The 23,083-nt window shown below is 36.2% G+C and overlaps 1 protein-coding gene across 3 annotated transcripts in view; it reads left to right on the top strand.

Moving 5' to 3' along the window:
• mfr (ferlin family C2 domain-containing myoferlin misfire) overlaps positions 1-23,083 on the top strand; it is an 81,536-nt gene that overhangs the window by 44,608 nt on the left and 13,845 nt on the right. The window contains exons 3-42 of one of the 3 annotated variants that reach the window (XM_090371209.1): positions 51-139; positions 230-329; positions 1,395-1,624; positions 1,810-1,925; positions 2,034-2,181; positions 2,499-2,553; positions 2,781-2,912; positions 3,004-3,066; positions 3,173-3,257; positions 4,570-4,685; positions 4,786-4,826; positions 6,134-6,320; positions 6,444-6,630; positions 6,938-7,152; positions 7,364-7,472; positions 7,886-8,039; positions 8,381-8,501; positions 8,968-9,068; positions 9,248-9,341; positions 10,651-10,767; positions 10,870-11,022; positions 11,466-11,658; positions 13,134-13,258; positions 13,867-14,001; positions 14,099-14,260; positions 14,389-14,523; positions 14,671-14,832; positions 16,528-16,711; positions 17,162-17,268; positions 17,576-17,716; positions 17,858-17,960; positions 18,144-18,340; positions 20,475-20,609; positions 20,698-20,841; positions 20,968-21,095; positions 21,248-21,418; positions 21,531-21,682; positions 21,904-22,043; positions 22,261-22,349; positions 22,456-22,554. In XM_090371209.1, the coding sequence (XP_090227335.1) occupies positions 51-139; positions 230-329; positions 1,395-1,624; positions 1,810-1,925; positions 2,034-2,181; positions 2,499-2,553; positions 2,781-2,912; positions 3,004-3,066; positions 3,173-3,257; positions 4,570-4,685; positions 4,786-4,826; positions 6,134-6,320; positions 6,444-6,630; positions 6,938-7,152; positions 7,364-7,472; positions 7,886-8,039; positions 8,381-8,501; positions 8,968-9,068; positions 9,248-9,341; positions 10,651-10,767; positions 10,870-11,022; positions 11,466-11,658; positions 13,134-13,258; positions 13,867-14,001; positions 14,099-14,260; positions 14,389-14,523; positions 14,671-14,832; positions 16,528-16,711; positions 17,162-17,268; positions 17,576-17,716; positions 17,858-17,960; positions 18,144-18,340; positions 20,475-20,609; positions 20,698-20,841; positions 20,968-21,095; positions 21,248-21,418; positions 21,531-21,682; positions 21,904-22,043; positions 22,261-22,349; positions 22,456-22,554 (5,315 nt within the window). Of the gene's footprint in view, positions 1-50; positions 140-229; positions 330-1,394; positions 1,625-1,809; positions 1,926-2,033; positions 2,182-2,498; positions 2,554-2,780; positions 2,913-3,003; positions 3,067-3,172; positions 3,258-4,569; positions 4,686-4,785; positions 4,827-6,133; positions 6,321-6,443; positions 6,631-6,937; positions 7,153-7,363; positions 7,473-7,885; positions 8,067-8,380; positions 8,502-8,967; positions 9,069-9,247; positions 9,342-10,650; positions 10,768-10,869; positions 11,023-11,465; positions 11,659-13,133; positions 13,259-13,866; positions 14,002-14,098; positions 14,261-14,388; positions 14,524-14,670; positions 14,833-16,527; positions 16,712-17,161; positions 17,269-17,575; positions 17,717-17,857; positions 17,961-18,143; positions 18,341-20,474; positions 20,610-20,697; positions 20,842-20,967; positions 21,096-21,247; positions 21,419-21,530; positions 21,683-21,903; positions 22,044-22,260; positions 22,350-22,455; positions 22,555-23,083 lie in introns of all 3 variants that reach the window. The other 2 variants (XM_090371208.1, XM_090371206.1) reach the window with 2 other exon arrangements.

Raw genomic sequence — 23,083 nt, 5'->3', positions numbered from 1 at the left:
TGTATACATTGTCAAGATTTGCTTCCATTCATTTTTTTTTCAATTTTTAGGTTTTTGAGTGGCCAGTGGGTCGTCCAGTTGAAAGCCATGAGATTCTGGAGATCCATTTTCTCAATTATAACAAGTACTTTAGCAATAAGTGAGTCTATTGTTTTGATATTGATTTTAATTTAACAGTAAAATTATTTTAATCAATACACCCTCATCGATATCTTAATTTTAATTTTAGAATCGTTGGGTCCTATGGATTGGTGCTACAACAACTGATCGAAGATGGTCACTTGAAAGTAGTGGACACACTAATAGATGTTAATAATATGCCAATCGGGGTAAGTAAAACTCCTTTTTTTCAAAATAGTGACGCGGCACACTGGTCTGCCACGACTGAATGTAGGATGTCGGAATTATTCTTTTAAACTATGAGTAGTGACGCATATTGAAAGATATATATATTTAAGAATTTCATTTCATAAATATACAGAGGCGTGAAAAAAGTTTAGGGATATATCGCCTTCTTTTCCTAACAAATAGGGGGTTATTACACATTTTATCGACAAAAACAAAGACAGTTCTCCAGGAATACCTCACCATCAGTTGAGTCTGCTGATAGCTTCTCTTCATGACCCAGGTGTTAGATATTTTCCATAGCGACCATTTGTTACGTCTTTTGACAGTTTCGCATTACTCATGGTGACAGCAGAAGGATGCTGAGAGATCCACAGGGAGTCGTACTTACAACTTCAATCTTCAACGTCATCAACAATGCAAGATGGTGGAAACTCGTTACAGGTTTAAGATGCTACCTCTTATGAATGTTTTACAATCTTTCCCGTGTCAGAAACGATAAATATAAGTTCGAAACTGGTTATTTTAATGGCAGATATTAAAAATGTATTGCTTGTTGATGATCCTATAAATACGCTATAAAAAAGAGTTCTTGGAAAAACTCACGTTCGCTATTTGCTGAATAAATCTGACTAATACACTAGCTTTCAAAAAATATATGTGGTAGCACTATGCATTAGAGACTGCTGGTTGCAGTTTGTGTTAGTTGGCTGATGCGCCGCCGCAGCTAAAACTCTATTGATGCTTTAAATATGAGTGAGCTTTTGCGGATTTATTTTGTGTTTCTGGACGCCGGAAACAGTGTCCGAATTCTTTTTGGAGGGTAGTGTACATAATGGATTGCAGTTTTCGCTTTTGGTTATTGGTTAGAAATTAATACGCAGAGTAGTAGTGCGCACTAATTCTGGCATAGTTCAAATACCGCAGTTATTTGATGTTAATAGGTAGAGCGTCCAACTTTTAATTATCTTAAGGAAGTTCAGTACGTTGTCTGCAGCGTCTTAATTAAACCGGCGTTCCTTAATTTTCTCCCTTTCTCTTTCTTTAAGATTATTTTGACCTTTGAAGTCAGCTACACGGCTCCAGATGGTTCGGTGGGAGATTGGCATGCGCCCGCGTTCCAGTACGAAAGCTTTGATGATGACCGACAAGCCCTTATTGACATTGAACAAAATATCGCTAACCTTGAACGCACACTAAACCAAAAGGCCGAAAGTGACATGTCCCGACAGGGGTCGCTCTTAAGTCTTACTTCGCCAAAATCCCCTGAGAGGAAAAGGTAAGATAGTTTGCTTTATTTTCGCTAGATGGCATTTGAGTGAATTAATTGTTTCGATAATTCGATTTATTGATTGTTAGAATTATTCGGATAACTCGAATAATTCGAGTTATCCGAACTATTTTGTTTTCAACTCAAAGAATAAATCTAAGGATGGTTTAAGACAACATATTTCTTTGATTTAGGTCTCTTCCAGCAACAATGAGAAGTCTAGCCAGTATGATGAAATTAGGAAAACAGCGCCCTCCACCGGACGATGATGAAAGAATGTCTCTTAAAGATTCCGAACACTTAGAATATGGTAAGCGGTTCCTCTTTATGTTCACTCCAATAGATGGTTGTCCAAAGGCTGGTTTTTGTTTTTATATTTCTGTACACTCCTCTGAAAAAAAAATCTCTGTTTATGAAGGGTCTACGCAGACGCTAACTATGAGGACGAATGATAACGCCATGATGTTCCCATCCTCTGGAGATGATGACCTACTAGCAAAACAGTTTGAAGACAGCAGTACCGACACTGCCCCATACTCCATAACCACCCCAGTACTCGTGAAAAAGTACGTAAACCAACTTAATAAGAAAAATTAGTTGACTCCAATATTTTGGCATGGTAGTGTACATAATGTATTAAATTAAAACAATGAGATGTATAAAAGGCAGAAATTTGCTATTTTATAATTTTTAGCTCTAATTTTGTTATTCCATTAATAACTCATGAGAGGAAGTCCAACTTCTCCTCTATTTGGATCGACTAACTCAGTGCTGAACATAAAAATGTATCGTCTACCTATATTATTAATTATTGTCCATTTAAAATTATTGATTGATTTTATTAACTTTAATCAAGATAAAATTTAAGTCTTTTGTCTTTCAGACCAAAGCCAAGCCAAGGAGTGTCGCCCGCTGCCCTCAAAGCCCAGGACTTTCAGGTACGTCACTTCCGGTTGGTCTTCGAAGTTCTAAACAATAAATAAAAATAAACAATATTTTACCAATTCTATCAAGTATATAGCATTTATACTAGATATAGTGTAAATATATATTCCCAGTGCATTGGAGTCTCGATAATCCGAAAATCCCAAAGGGTCGGATTATCGAGACTGGATTGTGTCACCAAACGATCGGTTTGTTACGCTCATTTTATTTACGTTTTTAGGTTTGTGTGACCATAATTGAAGCAAGGCACTTGGCTGGTTTGAACATGGATCCCGTGGTTTGTGTCCAAGTGGGAGATCAGAAGAAATACACGAGTGTGAAGGAATCCACCAACTGTCCTTATTATAATGAGGTAAGTTTTCAAGTTTTATTATTTTTAGCGCGCATGCGTGGTCAAATATTATTTGGTTCGAATTAGAAGTGTTTTTGTTTTTGTTTTTCAGTATTTTGTTTTCGACTTTCATATGGCTCCAACAATGTTCTTTGACAAGATGATCAACTTAACGGTAAGTCCCCCTCCCCTTTTTTTTAAAGACATTGCCCTTTATTCTAAGAATAATTGGTTTCTCTTTTAAAACTTCAAAGAATTGATTCAACCGTTCTTGATGGCAGGTCCTCCATTCCAGGAATATAATCCGGTCTGGTAAAATTATTGGTGTTTTTAAACTGGATGTTGGTACAGTTTTCTCCCAGCCAGGTGAGTATCTAATTACTAATTAATAATTAAAAAAAATTACTGAAATTAACTTAAGAACTGTAATTACAACTTAACGCTCTAATTACCAATTTCAAAGTCTCATTAATGATTGGCTAATTGGACTTTAAGTTGGCGTTCGTTAATTTCTTGCAGATCTATCTGAAATTACCGGTATTAGGAAAATGTTAGGGACTTTAATTATGCAAATTAATGAATACCTGCTCTTCATGCAATTTTAAGCTAATTAGTTGCAAATAGTTTCGACATACCCATATTTATTTTTTGATTCAGTGCAGTTGAAATTTCACGTATAGATCTTTAGTTCAGCGATTGGTGGTGTTATCTGCAAATGGGATTGGACTGATAATGAAATTGTCACGAAACGACTCAAAAAAACTCAGAAGCTTATGGAAATTGACAGGGAAGCCATGCAAAAAATCATCCGTCTGGAACTGAGGTCAACGTTGTCGCAACACAACGCTCCATGTCATACTGCTAGCGTTGTTATGGACTGTTTTGAGGATATACGCGTCAAAAGGTGGACTTTCCAGTTCAAGGTCCTCACTCAATCTTATAGAGGACTGGGAACATATCTCAGGACATTTAAAAAAACTGGTGGAGAGGCTTCAATGGAGTCTATCATAAAGGTTTCAGCGCACGTTACTGGTTTTCCTCTACATAAAGGTTTTATGAGGCTATGCAAGTCCGGATATTGATGGTAATGCAGTGTTTTCAGTATATAAGGAGTAATCTGGAGAATGGAATTAAGAAAAACATCTTGATCCGTCTGGAACGTTTAACAATCCTATGATTTTTAAGTTATAAATTCATTGCGATGGCACTCTACTTCCTCTTGTGGTTTTTCTTAGCAGCTTCTTTTTATATCAGCGCATGTTGCAACAGACATTGACTATCTAATCATTTCTGATAAAGTCTGGGGTCCCCCAAGGATCACCATTGGGACCATTATTGTTTTAGGTAGACGTAAATCTAGATAGTTTTAATGGGCGATCTAGATTTACGTCCATTATAAAAATAAAGATCATTGTTCGTATCATTTTAATACTTTGGGCTTATGTTGCGCCCCCTGGTGAGTACTTTATAATACTCAAATTGTTTGCGTTTCTATGGTCAAAAATTCTTAGAAAGTGTTCTTTCGGTTAATGAACTCTGAAAGTTTTGTTTTAATTAATTTAATTATTTAATTATAAATTTTATTTTAATAAAGATGGTGAATTAGTTACCTTTATCATTTGAATAACCAAAATTCATTTGATAATAAATTAATGATTTTTCTCTGGAATTTCCACAGATCACCAGTTTTACCACAAGTGGGCGCTGATTACAGATCCGGATGATATTACAGCTGGACCGAAAGGTTATCTGAAATGTGATATATCAGTAGTTGGCAAAGGAGACACCGTCAAGGTAAAAACGTAATTATTCATTAATTAGATAATTAATAATTTATTAATTATTATTCCAAAATCCAGAATATACTTAACAGTATCTTTTCTCCCCTTTATAGCCACCCCCAAAAAGCGAGAAAGATGATGATGACATCGAAGCGTAAGTAGTCCAGTATTTATATGAAAATAACTTTCATCATTTTAGGTGAATATTAGTAGTTCAAAGATCAACTATCCAGTTGACCTTTGAACTAATAAGTATGTTCAAGTATGTTTGAAGTATGTTCAAGTCGTTCTGATGGAGCGCTTCTTGGCTCTGATCATTACCGACTCTGCCAATCTCTAGGTCATCTGCAAATTTTGACATCACACTTTCTCGATGTCATTTATGAAATTGAGAAAGAACAGTGGTCCAAGAGTTGATCCTTGAGGGACACCACTCTAACGTTACATCAATCTAAAGTTTATCCATTAATCACGACCATGTGTCTTTTGCTCTACATTCACCCTTCAATCAATCTTTCCATTAATCCCACATTTCCCAGCTTATCATAAATTTGTCATGAGGGATTGAGTTGGATGCCTTGCTAAAATCAATACAAATGATGTCGAAATTGTTCCCTACATCAAGCTCACTTTTGTAAAAATGTAAAACATAATTGGTTCAATACACTCTGTAGCAGCGTCCCTCAAAGTTGGGTATATGTCATCAACTTCAGGAGCGTTACTTGCCTTTGGCTCCAAAGTTCTCTTCTTCTCTGGATTCGTATACAATAAAACCTTCTGGTCCCCATTCTTGTCCCCTCTTGGCGCCAGGAACCCTCATGAACGATGAATCAAAAATATCATTTTGGATGCATCGTTCAGTACATGAATATTCATAGCCTATAAACATTAGTTGCTATAGCAACTGTTCATCGTGTTTTGTTGTCCAAGGACGCATTCATTGGTCAGTTGCCATAGCAATAATTACAACAAGTTTCATAAACGTATACCTTGGTTTGGAAATAACTTTTTTGTTCCAGTTGGTTCTCCAAAGTCATAAAACTTTTTGCAAAGGTATAAAGTAATTATAGCTCATGTCCTGGAAAGGTTACTCAAGGGGTTGGATAATGGAGTTGGATCAAAAACTAAAAGACTGCTTCTGTGTCAATATAATCACGTGACTACCCTCGGACTATTATCTTGTTCCTAGTTTGGAACACGAAATACAAGCAGGTGTATTTGATCATTTATTTCTTGAGCAACGTTGGGTCTTGTAATAATAGATGGCTAGAACAATATCTTACAATGGACAAGTTAGATAAAATAAGTACACCACCTGCAATAATATTAGAAGCACGTTTGTTGTAATTTTTCCGCATTTGGTTATAAAGTTTGTATTTTTACCGATAGCTGGCGCTACTGTAGACTTTTATTTTGGCCTTTCATAGCGTGGCCTTTTACGATATTTAAATTATTTTTCAGGAACTTACTGTTACCTGATGGGGTACCTGCTGAAAGGCAACATGCTCGTTTTATCGTTAAAATATTCCGTGCTGATGGACTGCCCAGGATGAACGCAGGTATCATGGCCAATGTGAAGAAAGCGTTTACGAGGGAGTCAAGGGATTTGGTAGACCCTTATGTCCAAGTGTCATTTGCTGGTTTAACTGTGAGTTCATTACAGTTTTCGATTTTTTTCAATAGTCTGCATAAATAGGCAGACTGCGCTTGCGCAGATTTTTTTGCGAATTTCTGTCCTGGAAAGAATCTAAAGATATGTAATCGTCTGTAGGGCAGGACAACGGTTAAAAAAAGTTCCTGTTCTCCAGTTTGGAACGAGCAAGTGGTGTTTACAGAAATGTTCCCTCCTTTGTGCCAAAGGATCAAGATCCAGTTGAGAGACAACGACCCTGTCAATGATGCTGTAATTGGCACCCATTTTGTACAGTTGGCTAAAATATCTAATGAAGGAGAGAAAGGTAAGATTCCAACCATTTTATATTCGAATTTGCATTAATTAAGGCTCCATCTACCTCTGAATAAAAGCACTACAATTCTAGCGCCATCTACCTCTGAAAAAATACACTAAAATTCCAGCGCCATCTACCTCTGAACAGAAACACTACAATTCTAGCGCCATCTACTGCTGAATAAAAACACTATAATTCTAGCGCTATCTACTGCTGAATAAAAACACTAGAAATCTAGTGCCATCTACCTCTCAATAAAAATTATGTTCTATCTTTCTACTTGAAAAATTAATTTATTATGGACTTTTTATTTTAGGTTTTCTGCCAACATTTGGTCCATCTTTCATCTATTTGTATGGCTCAACTCGAGATTATACGCTATTCGATGAACACACACCACTCAACGATGGCTTAGGGGAAGGGGTGATGTACAGGGGTCGCCTATTAATAGCCGTCCGGACCGAAATTCTCGACACCGTTGACACAGCCCCTTCCGAAGTTGAGGTGGAAATGGCAATGCCTTTCTCTGAGGTGAGTTTTGTTTTAGGTTTCCCCCTCTAATTGATGCAATTTTATATATATTTTCTTGTTTAGAAAAGTGTGTGTGTTAAGCGCCAAGGCAACTAAGGTTGTTAGGCCTCGGTATATTGCATCTGCAATTGAGTGTTTTGAAAGAACCGTTATGTAAATACAATTTAATAAGATCATCTTAACGCCTTCTAAGATTTTCCTGTTTTTTTAGAGCTCTTTCGGGAAAAATGAAGAATTTTTTCTGTTTGGCTGTGTCCTAGAATCAACTATGATCGAGAGAAAAGTTGGAGAGAAACCCATTTATTTTGAGATCACTGTTGGTAAGTTACAAATTTCCAAGTGCCTTCCACTCGCCTTTTAACTATTCTATCTTCTTTCCTATTATTACTAATAATTAAAATATTATTAATTTAAATTTATTTTCCACGCATTCCAGTAAATCTGCTCATCTGGTCGCCATTGACCACTAAGAAATTCCACCTGACTACTAGTAATTTTGTGGTTTATATCTTAGCAATGTTTGGCCCTACTTTTGACAAAGGTACAGTAAGATGGAGTCTTAGCAAGAGTCCATCCTACTGTACCTTTGTCGAAAGTAGAGCGCCATCGACTTAAAATGGATAAATGTACAGTTAATCCTACTGTACATTTATCCATTCTAATCATTTTATAATTTGGAATGCTGTCTTATATTGTTAAATATTTTTTCAATCCATTTTGTACATCATTGCAGGTAATTCTGGAAACGCTTTGGATGGCCAGAAATGGCAAACGAAAGGCGAAGATTCCGAAAGCGAATCCGAATCGGATTCAGGACCAGAATCGATGTATGGAGACGCTGCTTGTCAGTCAACAACACCTCCGGTGAAACCTGTTTCAAATGACAGGTTAGTGAACGAGGTCAATGAAAAAAGGTACATCATTCAGCTTTTTCTCTTTTAGACACCTAGGTATTATCAGTTGCACATGCCAGGACCTAGCCTAGGTATATAGCGTTTGCACATGCCAGGAATAAGTCAATCTTCTCAGTAGGGTAGACGTAGGCTGCACTTATTTATGGAGTACATTTTAATGAATAAAATTGTTTGATTTAATTATAATTTTTAAATTTTTTTAAAAAATTATAAAAAAATATAAAATATAAGAAAAGTTTCCTTAATATTTCTTATAAAAACTTCTCGATTGATTTTTACAGGAACTTAAATGGGATTTTTGATTTTTCTTTTAGACAGTATTATTTTCTACCTTACGGGGATGATAAGCCTTGCATCTGGGTCAGGAGTGTTTGGCAGGATCATAGGAGAAGGCTTTACAATTCTAATGTCATCGCAAGAATTGCTGAAAAGTTGGTACGTAAAACATTTTAATTTCTTATATCTGTTCAGTCTTAAGAATTAAGACGCTACCTACCTCTCAATAAAAACACTACAATTCTGGCGCCATCTATCTCTGAATAAAAACACTACAATTCTAGCGCCATCTACCTCTGAATAAAAACACTACTATTCTAGCGCCATCTAGCTCTGAATTAAAACACTACAGTTCTAGCGCCATCTACCACTGAATAAAAGCACTACAGTTCTAGCGCCATCTACCTCTGAGTAAATACACTAAAATTCTAGCGCCATCTACCTCTGAATAAAAGCACTACAGTTCTAGCGCCATCTACCTCTGAGTAAATACACTACAATTCTAGCGCCATCTATCTCTGAATAAAAACACTACAATTTTAGCGCCAGTTAATTTTAAGTACTTTTATAATTTTAATGTGCAATTTGTAGTCTTAAATCATGTACATTGGTTTCGTTTCTGTAGGAAGCAGGACTTTCTGATGTTCAGGAAATGATCCGACTAGAACGCCCCCATGCGGACAGAAGATTGAGGGGTGTTTTAGAAGAACTTGCTTCTGGATGTGGGTAAGGATTGATGGCAATATTCGGAAAAGCGATTTATTGCCTAATTAAAGTATAATTAATCACTTGGTTGGGGATCCATGCTAATGTTTTGGCAATTGAGTGTATATATTCACTGATTTTGAGAATAAATTTATCTGTTGCCTTAATGCTGATGATTATAAAGGATGTTTATCTTATAGCCGTTATCTGACGATCATCAAAGGGACTGGTGGAAGTGCAACTGGAAAAACCAAATTGGACAAGGAAAGACTTAAAGTCTGTCAGAGGGAAATGGTAAGTCCATAACTATTTAAATTATCTTTAAATAGTTATAATTGTTTTAAAATAAATACTGCTAGTGATATTGGATTACAGGGATATATTTCGATGAGTACAAGCTGAAATCAAAATAAATTTGGGACGGAATTTGCGCTGAATTCATATACGAGGTTTGGCAATAAAGTTCCCTGATGGTGCTCTTGAGGTTATGTTGGATGAGTTTGAATTTGATATTTGATTAGTTGCTCCATTTTGCAATGGAGCAACTAATCAAATATCAAATTTTGCTTTAAACTGGGAAAATCTGCAGCAGAAACTATGAAATGTTAAAATTTGTTTATGATGATGGAACTTTGTCGTACCAGTGTGTTTGAATGGTATAAGCGGTTCAAAGAGGGACGTGAGGATGTTCGCGATGACCCAAAAAATGGACATTCCGTCAACAACTCGAAATGAGGACAGGGTTCCAAAAGTTCTAGAAATTATGGTAAGAGATCGTCATTTGGTCCTAAGAATGATGGCTCATGAATTGGATACGAATAAGGAGACGACTCTTGAAATGTTACTTGAAGATTTAGAGGATTTAAGCTTCTGCTCATCAGCTACGTAGCTGATGAGCAGAGGCAATGAAGAATGGCATCATGCAAAGACTTCACCAGACTTGTTAAGACAATCGTAATTTCCGTGATATTGTCACTGGAGATGAGTGTTGGATTTTAGTTCCACCCAGAGACGAAGCGTCCAAGTATGCAGTGGACTTCAAAATCATCACCAAGGCCCCAAAATATTTTATTTACAGAAGTCCAAGATCAAGACGATGCTGATCATTTTCAATTAACAGGGAATTCACAAGGAATTTGTACCTGAAGTGGAGAAAATCAATGCTGCGTTGTTTCAAAGCAACGCTTTGTGCTTCAAAGACTAATGAAGCGCATTTCCCGGGTGAGGACGCAATTTCAAGATAAAAGCAGCTGCTTCTTGTTGCGCGACAATTCCTACGCCCATTCCTCATTTGTTGTAAAGATATTCTGAAGAAACATGGCATTGTATAATTAACTATCCACCATACTCTCCAGATCTGTGACCATCAGACTTCTTTCTGTTTTCTACGGTGAAATTGGCTTCAAAGGAAAGAGATTTCAGGATGCTGAGGACAAAGAAGATAAATGTAAGAACATTGAAGATCTCTTTGGAGCCCTTACTAATTGTTTTCAGAAACCTTTAGAATGATGTAATAAATGGATTTAATCTAGTGGTGATTACTTTAAATAAAAATTAAACCATTTTTGAGCTCCTTAAAAAATCGTCTTTCTGTTTCCTCCAGGACCACATTGCTACGATGTCGAGGACTATGAAACCACTGGTTACGAAGAATACGGTGAAAGAGAAAGTGAGAACCACACATACCTTCTTAAGCAAAATTAAAGACCTTACAGAGGATGTAAGTGTGCCCAGTACTCTTTATGGAATTTTTATTAATATAAACCCTTTTTTGTTGATTTTATGAGGTAGAGATTCACTTCTTTAACTTCATCTTTTTCAGCCTCAACATGTTCTCCCAGATATTTTCGTGTGGATGATCAGTGGAGGAAAAAGAGTGGCCTATCAGCGTATTCCAGCGCGAGACCTGATATTTTCCATTGTAGAAGAAGAGAGCGGTAAATACTGTGGGAAAGTTCAGACCCTTTTTCTGAAGGTAAGGGTCACCAAATAACTTATGAAAATCAATACTCAGTAAAACTTATTAATTTTAAATTTGTTGAATTCCGGAGATGCTAGTACTCAGTTTGATATCCTCTGATAACTGAACACGTAACCCCCAACCTAAAAACGTTAAATAGCAGTGGTCCGAGGGCAGATCCTTGAGGGACTCCACTCAATGGGGAGAATGATTTTGAGTACGTTTGACTGATAATACTGCAAAGATATCTTCCTTAAAAAGGGATTATACTCTAGATGTAAAATATTCTTTTTATAATATCAATATTTTTATTAAATTTCTAAATGGTGGGGACAGTTTAATGGATCTTATGTTTCGAAATAAATATATTTGCTTTATCAGCAATAATTCATCTATAATTGTTTGAATTACTAAATTTAATTTCGAATATAAAATGTGATTTATCTTGATATTATTAGTTACCAGGCAAGAAAGGCTGTGGATCAGGAGGATGGTCCATCCAGGCAAAACTTCAGATCTACCTGTGGCTAGGCCTAACGAAGCAAAAAAAGAATTATCTCAGGGGACTTCCTAAGGGTTACGAAATCACAACAGAAGTTCGAAATGCGGATAAACTTCAGGCTCCACCTCCAAGTTCGTTGCGGTACACTGGTAAGAAGATTTCTCAATTGTCTACATTTATGGTCTGATAATTGTTTCAAGTAGCATTTAAAAATGAGATCAATCAATGATCCATTAACTATTAACTAATTCGATGCATTCACTATTTTAATGAGTTAAAATTATTTCAATAACTACTTTATTGACCACTATTTTAGTAACTACACTGCTCGACAAAATTAACAGAACAAAATGTTTTTCATGAATATTTTGTTGTGAACAGTGCCACCGAAGGACTACTTCAAAGCAGTCTCATGTGGAGGAGGGACATTGTCTTAATGTGACCCCAGCATTGTCTTCGCACTATGGAAGCAGTTTCTGGAGACAGGAACCCTTACAATAACAGCTGGCCAAGGTCGCTTGAGGGCCACGTCAAGAAGAACAGACCGATATCTCTAATAGCAAGCCGGAACCCTACGATGTCCTGTCATCTATTGTTTCTTGAGGTTGCTGCGGTCACAGGTGAAAACATTTCCAACCGGACTATGTTAAGAAGGCTCAATTCAAGTGGACTCTGCCCAAACCAAATATGTGACTTAAAACCCCGACAAATGGGATACAGCTCTGTTCTCTGATGAGTCCCGTTTTACCCTTCAAACAGATTTTAGACGTTCTTTCACTTGAAGATAACGAGGAATACTTTACCATCCCTGCAACATCAGACAAAGGGACACACGGTGAAGGCGGTGTACTCGTGTGGGGCGGAATAATTATCAACCACCGCACCCTTTTCATGTTTTTGATATGGATACCAACGCTGCAGAGAGATAACAGAACAGATGCTCAAACCCTATGTGCGACTTTTTAGGGGTACAATTGGTCCAGAATTTCTTTTCATCCTCCACAAAGCCACTGCACGTAGAGCTCAAGTGGTGGAGGAATATCTTGAAACTGAAGATATCCAACGACTGCCGTAGCCATCTCGATTAGCACACTTAATCCGATCGAAGATATGTAGGGCCCCCCTTGGGCGTCGTATTGTACACCCACAACCAATTCCTTGGTCACTTGGTGAGCTAAGGTCTACGCTGGTGGAAGAATTGGGATTGGTTGCCACAGACTCTTATAGACATCCTTATATCGAGCATGGTGAAAATGCTCGATATAAGGGTGTCCTATGGCCTGTTTAGATGTTGGAAGGGATCATATGCCGTACTGATGTCATGGGACTATATTTTGGAACACCTTGTGTCGACTTCTGTAATGTGACCTTTTTGGTAATTCTTATACAACCCCCATAAATATCCCTTGTACCTGTCCGAAGTTCCTTGCTGTTCCATCATTTCATCATTATTCTATGGTACACCACCCTACGAAATTTAGTCCGGCTTCATCTCAAACTGCACGAGTTACACCATGTTTTCCACATGTTCTGTAAATTTTGTTGAGCAGTGTATTTCAATATAATGCATTAACTATTGCAGTAACTATTTCATTAAACAATAACTTTGCTTTATAACTTGCAGAGAAACAAGTATTTGAACTGCGAGCCCATATGTACCAGGCAAGATCTCTTATCGGGTCCGATTCTTCAGGCTTATCGGATCCCTTTGCTCGTGTTATATTTTCAGAGCAAAGCCAAACAACTCAGGTGAGTTAATTCTGAAACATTTTCGTGCTCAATACTAGAGAAAAAAATTGTCTCGATAATCCGTGCTAAAAACCATTCGGTTAATCGAATTTTCAAGTTTTAAAACGCATAGTTAAAAGTCCTTTAAAAGTTTCTGGTCGCATGAAGAAATCTAGAAATAAATACACTTTTATTGAGGCTGGATTATAATTCTTTCTTTGTAATTACTTAATATTGTTGTATTCCGGTAACCATCTTGAATTTACAAGGCTCAGTTCAGACCGATCTATTGAGTGTCTTTCCTGATCCTTTTTGGAGGGAAGTATATACGATATTTTAGTCTCATTTTATATTATTCCACAAATATGATTAAGAAAGTATATTAGTAGATTTTTTCAATGGCTCTAATAAAGTGGCTAGGCGGTGTACACATTGAGAATTGCGTCACTATGACGTCTTGTTGACGTCATGGCGGTTGTAGTTATTCGTTTTGCCACTGGGTAAAACAGTCGTTCCATTTAATAAATAATTTTAATAATTTAAATAAAATTAGAAAATGAAATTTAATATTCAGAAATTTATTTTTCACTTAAAAGGTCACTCTTTAATTTTATTATTTTATTTTCCAGGTAATTGATGAAACCCTAAGTCCAACCTGGGATGAAATGCTGCTCTTTTCTGAAGTTGTTGTGTATGGAAGTAAGATTGATATTAAAGATGACCCACCCGTGACTGTAATAGAAATATTCGACCAAGATAAAGTGGTAAGTTTTAAGGGATCTGATAATTTCCCCCTTAATTACTTCTTAATTATAAATCCCGATTGATCAATTAATTAAATACAATATTTTTCATCCCCAGGGGAAATCTGAATTTATTGGACGTACCATTGCCAAACCTCACGTAAAATTCAGCGATGACCCCTACTCTAAGCCTGATTTTCCCCCAACGTTGGAGTGGTACGACATCTACCGGGGTTCAGAGCAAGCTGGGGAACTACTAGCGACATTCGAACTCTTGCAGGTGAATGCTGAACTGACCGGTCTTAAAATAGTCGAAATTTTTAATTAAATTACGAAGTTAATTAAATATTTTAAACTACTTTTAAATTGTTTTTCTTTTGCCATTTTCTTCTTCTGTTTTCCCTCTAGTTATCAGATACTGAAGAGAAAGGAGATGTTCCCGAATTACCTCTTCCAAAAGAGAATTTATGGCGCTCTGACAGAGGACCAGTTCTTCCAGTTCCTAAATCAATTAGGCCTACTTTGTCCACGTATCGCATTGAAGTACGCCATTTTGTTTTTTTGGAAATTATTTTCTTTTTCCAAATGAAATCTTTTATTTACGAAATTAATAATCTTAAATTTTGAGAATTAAATTAATCTTATGTTTTGTTTTCTATTTTGAAGTATATTTCTTGATTTTTACGTTAGGTCTTATTTTGGGGACTTCGAGATTTGAAAAGGGTCCATCTGATGACCGTTGACAGACCTCGAGTGGATATTGAATGCGCTGGACATGTTTTACAATCATCTGTGATTATGAACTACAAGAAAAATCCAAACTTTTCGATGCCTGTCAAGCATTTCGATGTGGTGAGTTGCTTTATTTCTTTTTTCTATCTTTTTATACATGGTGAACGAAAGGTCAAGACACCCATAAAGTTGGTAAATACAACTAACCAGCTCCTTAGAAGCAACACCAGTTCGTCTAACTATAGAAATCTGAACAACTATAATCACTGGCCAAAAATATTAGAAGCGTTCATTCGATATCCAGTGGCCCAACTGGATATCAAATGAACATTTCTGATTTGGAATCTCCTCTTTTCGACACTCTCTGGCTTAAAATCTTTCTACCATATTCTGTCAAATTCATCAGTGCCTCTATCGTTCCCAAATCCACTAATCACTTGGAACTCTCTAACGTCCCCTCTTTGAAGCTCGACTTTCTCCGGTCCAACTTTCCTAACAGTGAGGTAATTTTTCTTGGTGACTTTAATGTTCACAATTCCAGCTGGCAGCTTAATTTTCTGTCCTCAACTAAGGTCGCAACAACTGTAAAGCAGTTATTAACCAGCCCAAATTAGATTTTGAACAAGCTAAGAGTAAAAAATTTGCATCTTGTGCAAACGGTTGTCGAGCATTCTGGTCTCCTGCTAAAACTATAGGCAGCGACTTTTGCCCATCTCAATTCCCACCTCTGTAAAATCCTGATGATTCTGTTGCTTTACCAGCTAAAGATAAAGTACTAAAATCGTACTTTTCCTGTAGCTCTCGTATTGACGATCTTGGTAAAACCTCTTCCATTCCCAGCGCACTCCACTCGATACCTTCTGTGGTCTTCTGCCAAATGAATAGAAGAAGAATTTTAAACAATCTTAATGGGAAGAAAGCTCCAAGTCCTGTTGATATTTCTCCACCTGTTCTCAAAACTTGTAGGCCTGAACTTTTCAATGGTATTTTTCATTTTTCTTGGAATTTTGCTCATGTCCAGCCCATTCCTAAAAAGTGGGACAAAACTCTCCCATCCAATTATCGTCCCATTGCACTTACGTCTACTCTTTCTAAAGTAATGGAGAAATCAAGTAATCGCCAACTCTTAAGCTATCTGAAAACCTTCCATCTGATCAATGATCACCAATATGGGTACTGTCAATGACGATGCATTGGTGATATATTGGCTTTAGTTACTCATCTGTGGACAAAGTGAGTCAAATATTTTGGGGTAACCCTAGCAGTTGCTCTTAACATTTCAAAGGCTTTTAATTGCTATTGGCATAAAGTTCTTCTAAATAATTTCCGATCTAATGGATTGCTGACTGTTTTTTGGGGTTGTGTTTCCAGTTTTCGCTGTGGGTGATGATAGACAGCTCTCTGTCTTCTACGTTCTCCACTAATGCCGGTTTCCCCCAAGGTTCAGTTCTTCCTCCCACTCTTTTCTCTTGTATATTGATGACCTTCTTCCATTGATTGGAAATACTATTCATAGTTTTGAGGATGATATAGCACACTGCATTCCCCCTTTCAGTTTAAGGAACCTTATCCTGCACAAACAGCTACAACTTTTCAAGTATCTACCACCAATTCCTTAATTCAGAACCACTTCGGACGTATTTCCCTAAAATTACAATCTAACGAAAGTCAACTTTGATGTCAACAAGTATCTTGAAAGAAACCTATTGAGAAAAATACAAATTGTTGCAACTCCAATGGGTTGAATGATTTTTCAATCATCCATATCTGCATTTCTTTATCTGTAGAAATTAAGTAATATTTCTTAAATTTTAGGAACTCCCTGACCAAGAGATGTACTGCCCTCCCTTAACCATCCGAGTCATGGACTGTCGAAGTTTTGGAAGATTTACTTTAGTGGGGACGCATGTGATCAGTTCTCTGCAGAAGTTCATGTACCGCCCAATGACCAAAAAGGATAAAGAAATAGCTGCTCGTAAGCAGTCTTTGATACAACTAGGTATTGTAACGTTTTCGATGTGTTAATGCCAAATCTGATCATAGATGGAGCACTAGATGACACCAAAAGGGTTTGGTTTAATATTTTTTGATTATTTTTGCTTAGTTGCGTTTTCCAGCACCAGATGGCACCACTAAGCATTCTCTTTGAATGGCCTATGTTGCATGTTTGCATGCTGTAATGATTTGCATTTTTTCCCCTGATTTTGTTAATTTTCTCTATTGAATATAGTCAATGTTTAATTAGTATTTTTTTACAAATTTAACCAATAAATATATTTATTTTAAATTATATTAATTTTAATAAACCTTCCATTGGTTATAATGAAAGTTATCGAAACTTATTAAAAAAATTGAAAAAATATTATTCTATTAATGTAAAATAATATTAATGTAAAATAATGTGATTATCACCATCTGAATTTATTTATTTATTTATTTTTACTTTTAGGTTATCCTAGCCAGCAAATGCTCTCCGTGCCTATGGAAGATGTTATCATAGATGTAGATGACACTAATCCATCTTTGCCAAAGGAAACTATTATAATATTAAATCTCGTAAGTTAATTTAATATTTAACTTAAAATAAAATCAAATTTCTAACTTGATATCTTTAAATTCTATAAATTCCATTTTGTCGTTTAGATATGAGTAGTTAGTAGCGCCATCTATTAGTCAAATAATGAAATGTGATTTGGTATTGAAATGGTTATGTTTTAAGTAAGCGCCATCTATTAGTCAAATTAGGAAATATGTTTTAATCAGGGATTATGGTTTTTAAGATAGCGCCATCTATTAGTCAAAGAAGGAAATGTGTTTTTATTTTGAATGGATTATGGTTTTAATGTCCAAATTTTTCAAATAGGAATGCAAATCTCGCAAAGAACAGAAGATGGAAGCTAATAAAAGAAAGAAGAAGCAAGCAATGGATGAAACAACAGAAGAAGATGAAGAGAATCGTGATTGGTGGAGTCGCTATTTTGCTTCTTATGAGGAAATGATCAAGGTAGAATCTTATCTGATCACTATTCGATATTTAAAAAGAGCTAGATCGTAATAAAATTTTTAAATAAATATTTATTTTTATATCTTTAATAAACTATACTATATTTTACCGATCGTTCTGATTTTAATTTCAATATTTCAGGAAACCAAGGAGGCAACTGAAAACTTATCCAACGTTAACGTCCAAGCCGCGACCCCTGGTGTTGCAAATGGAGAAGTTCCATATGCAGATGATGGTATGATGTGTATGTAATCGGTGTATTCCGTATTATTATTTCTTTTTTAGAATTTTATTTATATTTTTACTTTTTTTAAATTAAAGTCGGTGTTAATTTTTTAACGTGCAAATATTCTGTGTTTGGCGTGTTTTTATCCAGTATTTTTCGTAGAAAATAATACAGTTGCTCATCAAATATCTTTTTTTGTAGGTTCAGAGATCAGTGCCAAAGATGCCCGTCGTATGGAGAGAGAACTAAGGAGGTTAGAAAGTCAACACCATAGTAGTGCAATCGATATTGAAAAGAAAAAACGTACTTTTAGAGGAACTTCAACAGCAGTCCGATTAGCAGCAAGATTGTCTCCAAAATCTCAACGCAAAAGAGAAACCAATGAATCACTCATAAAGGTACGGCAGTGTCCTATCTATCCAAATTACCCCCCCCCCATTATTATTTGTGTTTTCCACTTGTAAAGACGACCCTTTTGCCTCAACTAATATTTGAAGCTCTCCTTGGATATGCTCATTATTATTTTCAGTTGAAATTTATAGCAGCGATTAACAGTGCCATTTTTTAATTAGGGTTCAATCCCAGAGAAAATCTAATAAAAAGTTTAAAAAGCCTGCAGGTCAAAAAAATTGTAATATCTTAACACACCATCATCTATTGCACTGGTGTCATTGAAACTTGTCAATTCCTAATCCACCTTCCAAAGAAAAATCTTTTAGAACTGGATGATGAATCTTGTGAACAGTTTAATCGGTGTTACTTCTCAAAAGCTTGTTCATGTAAAAAGCCATATTTCCATAATCCGAAAGATTTGGATTATTTAATGAGGGACTTGAGTCTAACGGAACCCAATGTAGAGCTCTGGACATCCTGTTTAAAGAATGAGATTCTTTGGTAGGATTCTTTCTGGATCTACAACGTGGTTTCACTAAATTCCCCTGCTTTTTCTGTCTCTGTGACAACAGGACAGTAGAACAGCACCACAGGAGAAGGGAGTAGTCTCCAGAATCCAGTTTCAGACTATGGAGAAACTGGATTCTGAAGGCAAGATCCAGTAATTTAAGTGGTTTATAATAGTTTATTCCCAGTTTGTGTTAAGAAGAAAATTATAGTTGATAAATGTTCAATAGAAATGACATCTTCATCGTCATAAACAGAATCATGAACTGCTCTATGATCTGTTACTGAAAACGAGATATGAAATTCTACTACTCTATCTTGTAAAGAACGTGCCATTATACAATGAACTAATGGCGCCACCGATGGATAACTTTTATACCAATCACCTCAATCAAAATGTCATTGACACATTATGGTCGACTTTTACCTGCTCTTATAGAGTTAAAATTGTGGACTAGCATTACGCCATTTCGAAATAAAAAGAGAAAGTAGTAGAAACCCCTCAAGAAGGATCTAAACTGTATCTAAAATACAGTGCAGGAATCAACAGCAAGTTTTGACAATAATATCGTTAAATGGATAGAATCCAAAGAGATTTCTGTGAGCAGAGGAAAATAAATGAACTTGCCCTCGTGGGTAGCACAGTTGGTAAAATCGCTGTCCTGCCACACCGGCTGGAAAAAAAAAAAAAAAACCACATTTCGAGTCCATTCAAGGCCACAAATTTTTGTGGGCGAGGGTAGCATGGTTTTATTCTCCTGGAAATTAGGGCTTTTCGTCCAGCGAACAACACACATCCACCACAGAACACAAGCAATTTACAGGCAGTATACGCGGAGCAATGTTGCCTTAGTCGCTGATGCCCCTAAGAAAACTCTAAAAAACAACTTCAATTTTAAAAGAGATTGCTATAGTGGGCTGAGGCATTTCTTCGACTTCATTAACGGGAGAGACAATTATAAGCCGTTGGATACGAGGTATTATAGCAAGCATTGAAAAGATTTATCTTGGATGCCAGAATCCATTTGTTCCTATGTAGAAAAAAATGGCCGAATGAATGACGAGAGAGATTGAGGGTTTGATTGAGATAACGAAAATGCATGGGACAATTGTAGACTCTTGTGATATCATGCAAGGTTTCAAGATTCCAAGGTGTTGAAAATCATCGGAATGAATTTTCAGCAATAGTGGTCGACAGAGAGGGTTTGGTAAAGTTCAAAGCGAAATTGGACAGCCACTTTCGGGAAAGGTATGAATGACAGAAAATTGTTTTGCTTTTCTTTGGTAGAATTGGAAGATTTGGTAGCGAAATCTAATTGCATTAAAGATGTTTAACAAATTTCCTTTTAGTTCGTTATTCCTTAAAAGGTTCTTTGTAGATCCATGTCTAGTAATCTTCATTGCCTCAACTTTTACCCAAAGTTCCTTGACTTTACGTACCGAAGTTAGTACTTAAGACGTTACCCGATACCCACAAACATTCGTAACGTTATTAAGAATAATTTTCCAATATTTTCAACTTTTATAACAACTATTTTTTCTTCAAATCCGGTAAATCATATTTGACTTTTCTGTATTTACAACCTTTATAATATTGAAACACGTCATCCATCAGAATAATTCCTGTTTCAGATCTACACATGCGAACTAGAGCACGTAAATGATTTCAACGGATTTAAAGAATGGCTTCACTCCTTTGATCTCTTTCGTGGTAAACGAACGGGCGATGAACTAGAAGACCAGAACAGAATCGTAGGAAACTTCAAGGTATATAATTATTCCCAATACAGATGATTTTTGGTCATCCAACTGATTATATTTTAAATGAAATATAGCGTATTTATTCTACTTTCAGGGGTCTCTTCAAGTTTATAAATTCCCCTTACCGAAAGACTTGCAAGATCCAACGTTGCTTATTAGTGATCCACAAGCCGGACTCTTCCAAGGGCTGCCTAGCAACGATCCCATTCACGTTCTGGTCAGGGTTTATGTAGTTAAGGTAAATTTAAAGAATTTTAGTAAAATGTCTTTCTCGGTTGCTTAAAAGAGCTCTATAGAGAGAATTTGGGCTCCGTTGATGGCTATTATAAAAGTTTCTTGAAAATCGAAAATTTTCTCACTTCAGGCAACTGACCTACATCCTGCTGACCTTAATGGGAAAGCTGACCCCTATATTGTAATAAACCTCGGGAGCAAGAGAACTACTGATAAGGAGAACTATATATCGAAGCAGCTAAACCCAGTGTTTGGCAAGTATGTTGCATGGACTGGCGATTTAAATGATTATTCAGCTTCTATGTTATCCTTGATTCAATATTCCAATGCATGGTTAAGTTCCAATGAAATTTTACATAGTCAAAGACCTGATCATGTCTTTGACTGTTTTCTTTCTTTTTTATCTCCAGATGTTTTGAATTTGAAGCCACCTTTCCTCAGGATTCTCTTCTGACTGTGCAGATCTATGACTGGGATCTTTTAGGCAGCGATGACCTCATAGGAGAGACAAAACTTGATTTGGAAAATCGATTTTATAGTCGACATAGAGCCATATGTGGTCTTGCTCAAAAATATGAAATGTAAGTAGGAAAGGGTGGTGCTTTAAAATGATCAATTACCCTTAATTATTCTTTAAGTTGTGCAATAAAAAGCATTTTACATATAAGAAAGATTGGACTTTGCTATTTTCAGTACGGGACCAAACCAATGGCGTGATCCAATGAAGCCAACCCAAATCTTATCGAAAATGGCAAAGGAATACAAACTTGATGGACCAATTTTCATGCCAAATCGTGTCAGAATCGGAAATAAAATATACAGCTTCCAAACCGAAGATGAAGAGGGTAAGGTCATCAAATTTCGATTTAATTGAAAAACATCGATTTTGAAAGAATTAAATTTTGCTGCTGATACCTTATTTTGTACTCATCTATAATAAAGTTTAAACAGAGGATTTTTTAAGTTATTAAAGATATCAATAATTTGGCAATGGAGGATTAATATTTCAATTTTTCAGTGGTTCCAATTACATTTAATATTCTTACCTTTCTTGTTCGAAAAAAAGGTGGTAGAATACACGAAGAACACATGGCCCTGGCGATCCTCCATCGGTGGCAAGAGATTCCACGTGTTGGGTGCAAACTTGTTCCAGAACATGTAGAAACAAGGCCCCTTTACCACCCTGATAAGCCTGGAATAGAACAGGTATATACAAATTAATTATTTTATTTATTGAGTTTTTAAAATAACAGACTTCATAGAAGTCATAAAGATCACGTAGAGGTCATATATATGTCATTAGGGTCATATAGAGGTCATTAGGGTCATTTAGAGGTCATTAGGGTCATATTTAGGTCATTAGGGTCATATAGAGGTCATAAAGCTAAATAAAGCAATCTTTGATCTTTCTTTATTGTTACAGGGAAAACTGGAGATGTGGGTGGACATGTTTCCTATGGACATGCCTCTTCCGAAACCACCAACTGATATCTCACCAAGAAAACCCAAAAGGTAAACATAGAGCACACCAGAAGAAAAAAAAATATGGAATAATTTCTTTGTAATTTTTCTAGTCAGCAGATAATACAGAAGTAAATTGTCTTTGTATGTTTTATAGCTACGAACTAAGGGTGATAATCTGGAACACGGACGATGTGGTCCTTGAAGATGATGCGTTTTTCACTGGAGAGAAGATGAGTGACATCTATGTCAAAGGGTAAATTCATTTATAAATAATGACATTATATACAGTATTAGTAGATTTAGAGTTTCAAATTTGCACCAGAACTAATTGTCTTTTGAAAAATTTAATCCGGAATTTTCTGCAATGTTCTTTATTGCATAATTTATTTTCCAGTAGAATAAACAATATAGCTCAGGATATTTCAAGCGCTCATTCTCATGTATCAATGTCTTATTGTGGCAGGAGAGTGTTTGTGCGTGACATTGAAGCTGAGACCTATGCCACCGGTAGCATATACTCCTGGCAGGTTCACCCATGTTGGAGAAATCAAAACTTAGAGACACCAGAATAAATCGATTCAAAATCTAGCAACCCGCAGTGGACCATCTTGGCAGATTATAATCCATTGCCTCAACATGGCTTTATAACCAAATAAACTGCCCTCACTCCCCACAGGCTTGCGAGCTGCTACCTACAGCAGTAAGAAAAAGACCAGCTCAATGGCAGAGGGTGCTAAGAATCACGACTCGATCAGGCTACCTTGGGACATTAGACATTGGAA

This window comes from Mastigoproctus giganteus, chromosome 4, assembly GCF_048544385.1.
Source record: "Mastigoproctus giganteus isolate SK-2022 chromosome 4, ASM4854438v1, whole genome shotgun sequence".
In the NCBI taxonomy this organism is placed as follows: Eukaryota; Metazoa; Arthropoda; class Arachnida; order Uropygi; family Thelyphonidae; genus Mastigoproctus; species Mastigoproctus giganteus.
The sequence above is the reverse complement of the archived record's forward strand: the minus strand, read 5'-3'. Positions and strand labels throughout refer to the sequence as shown.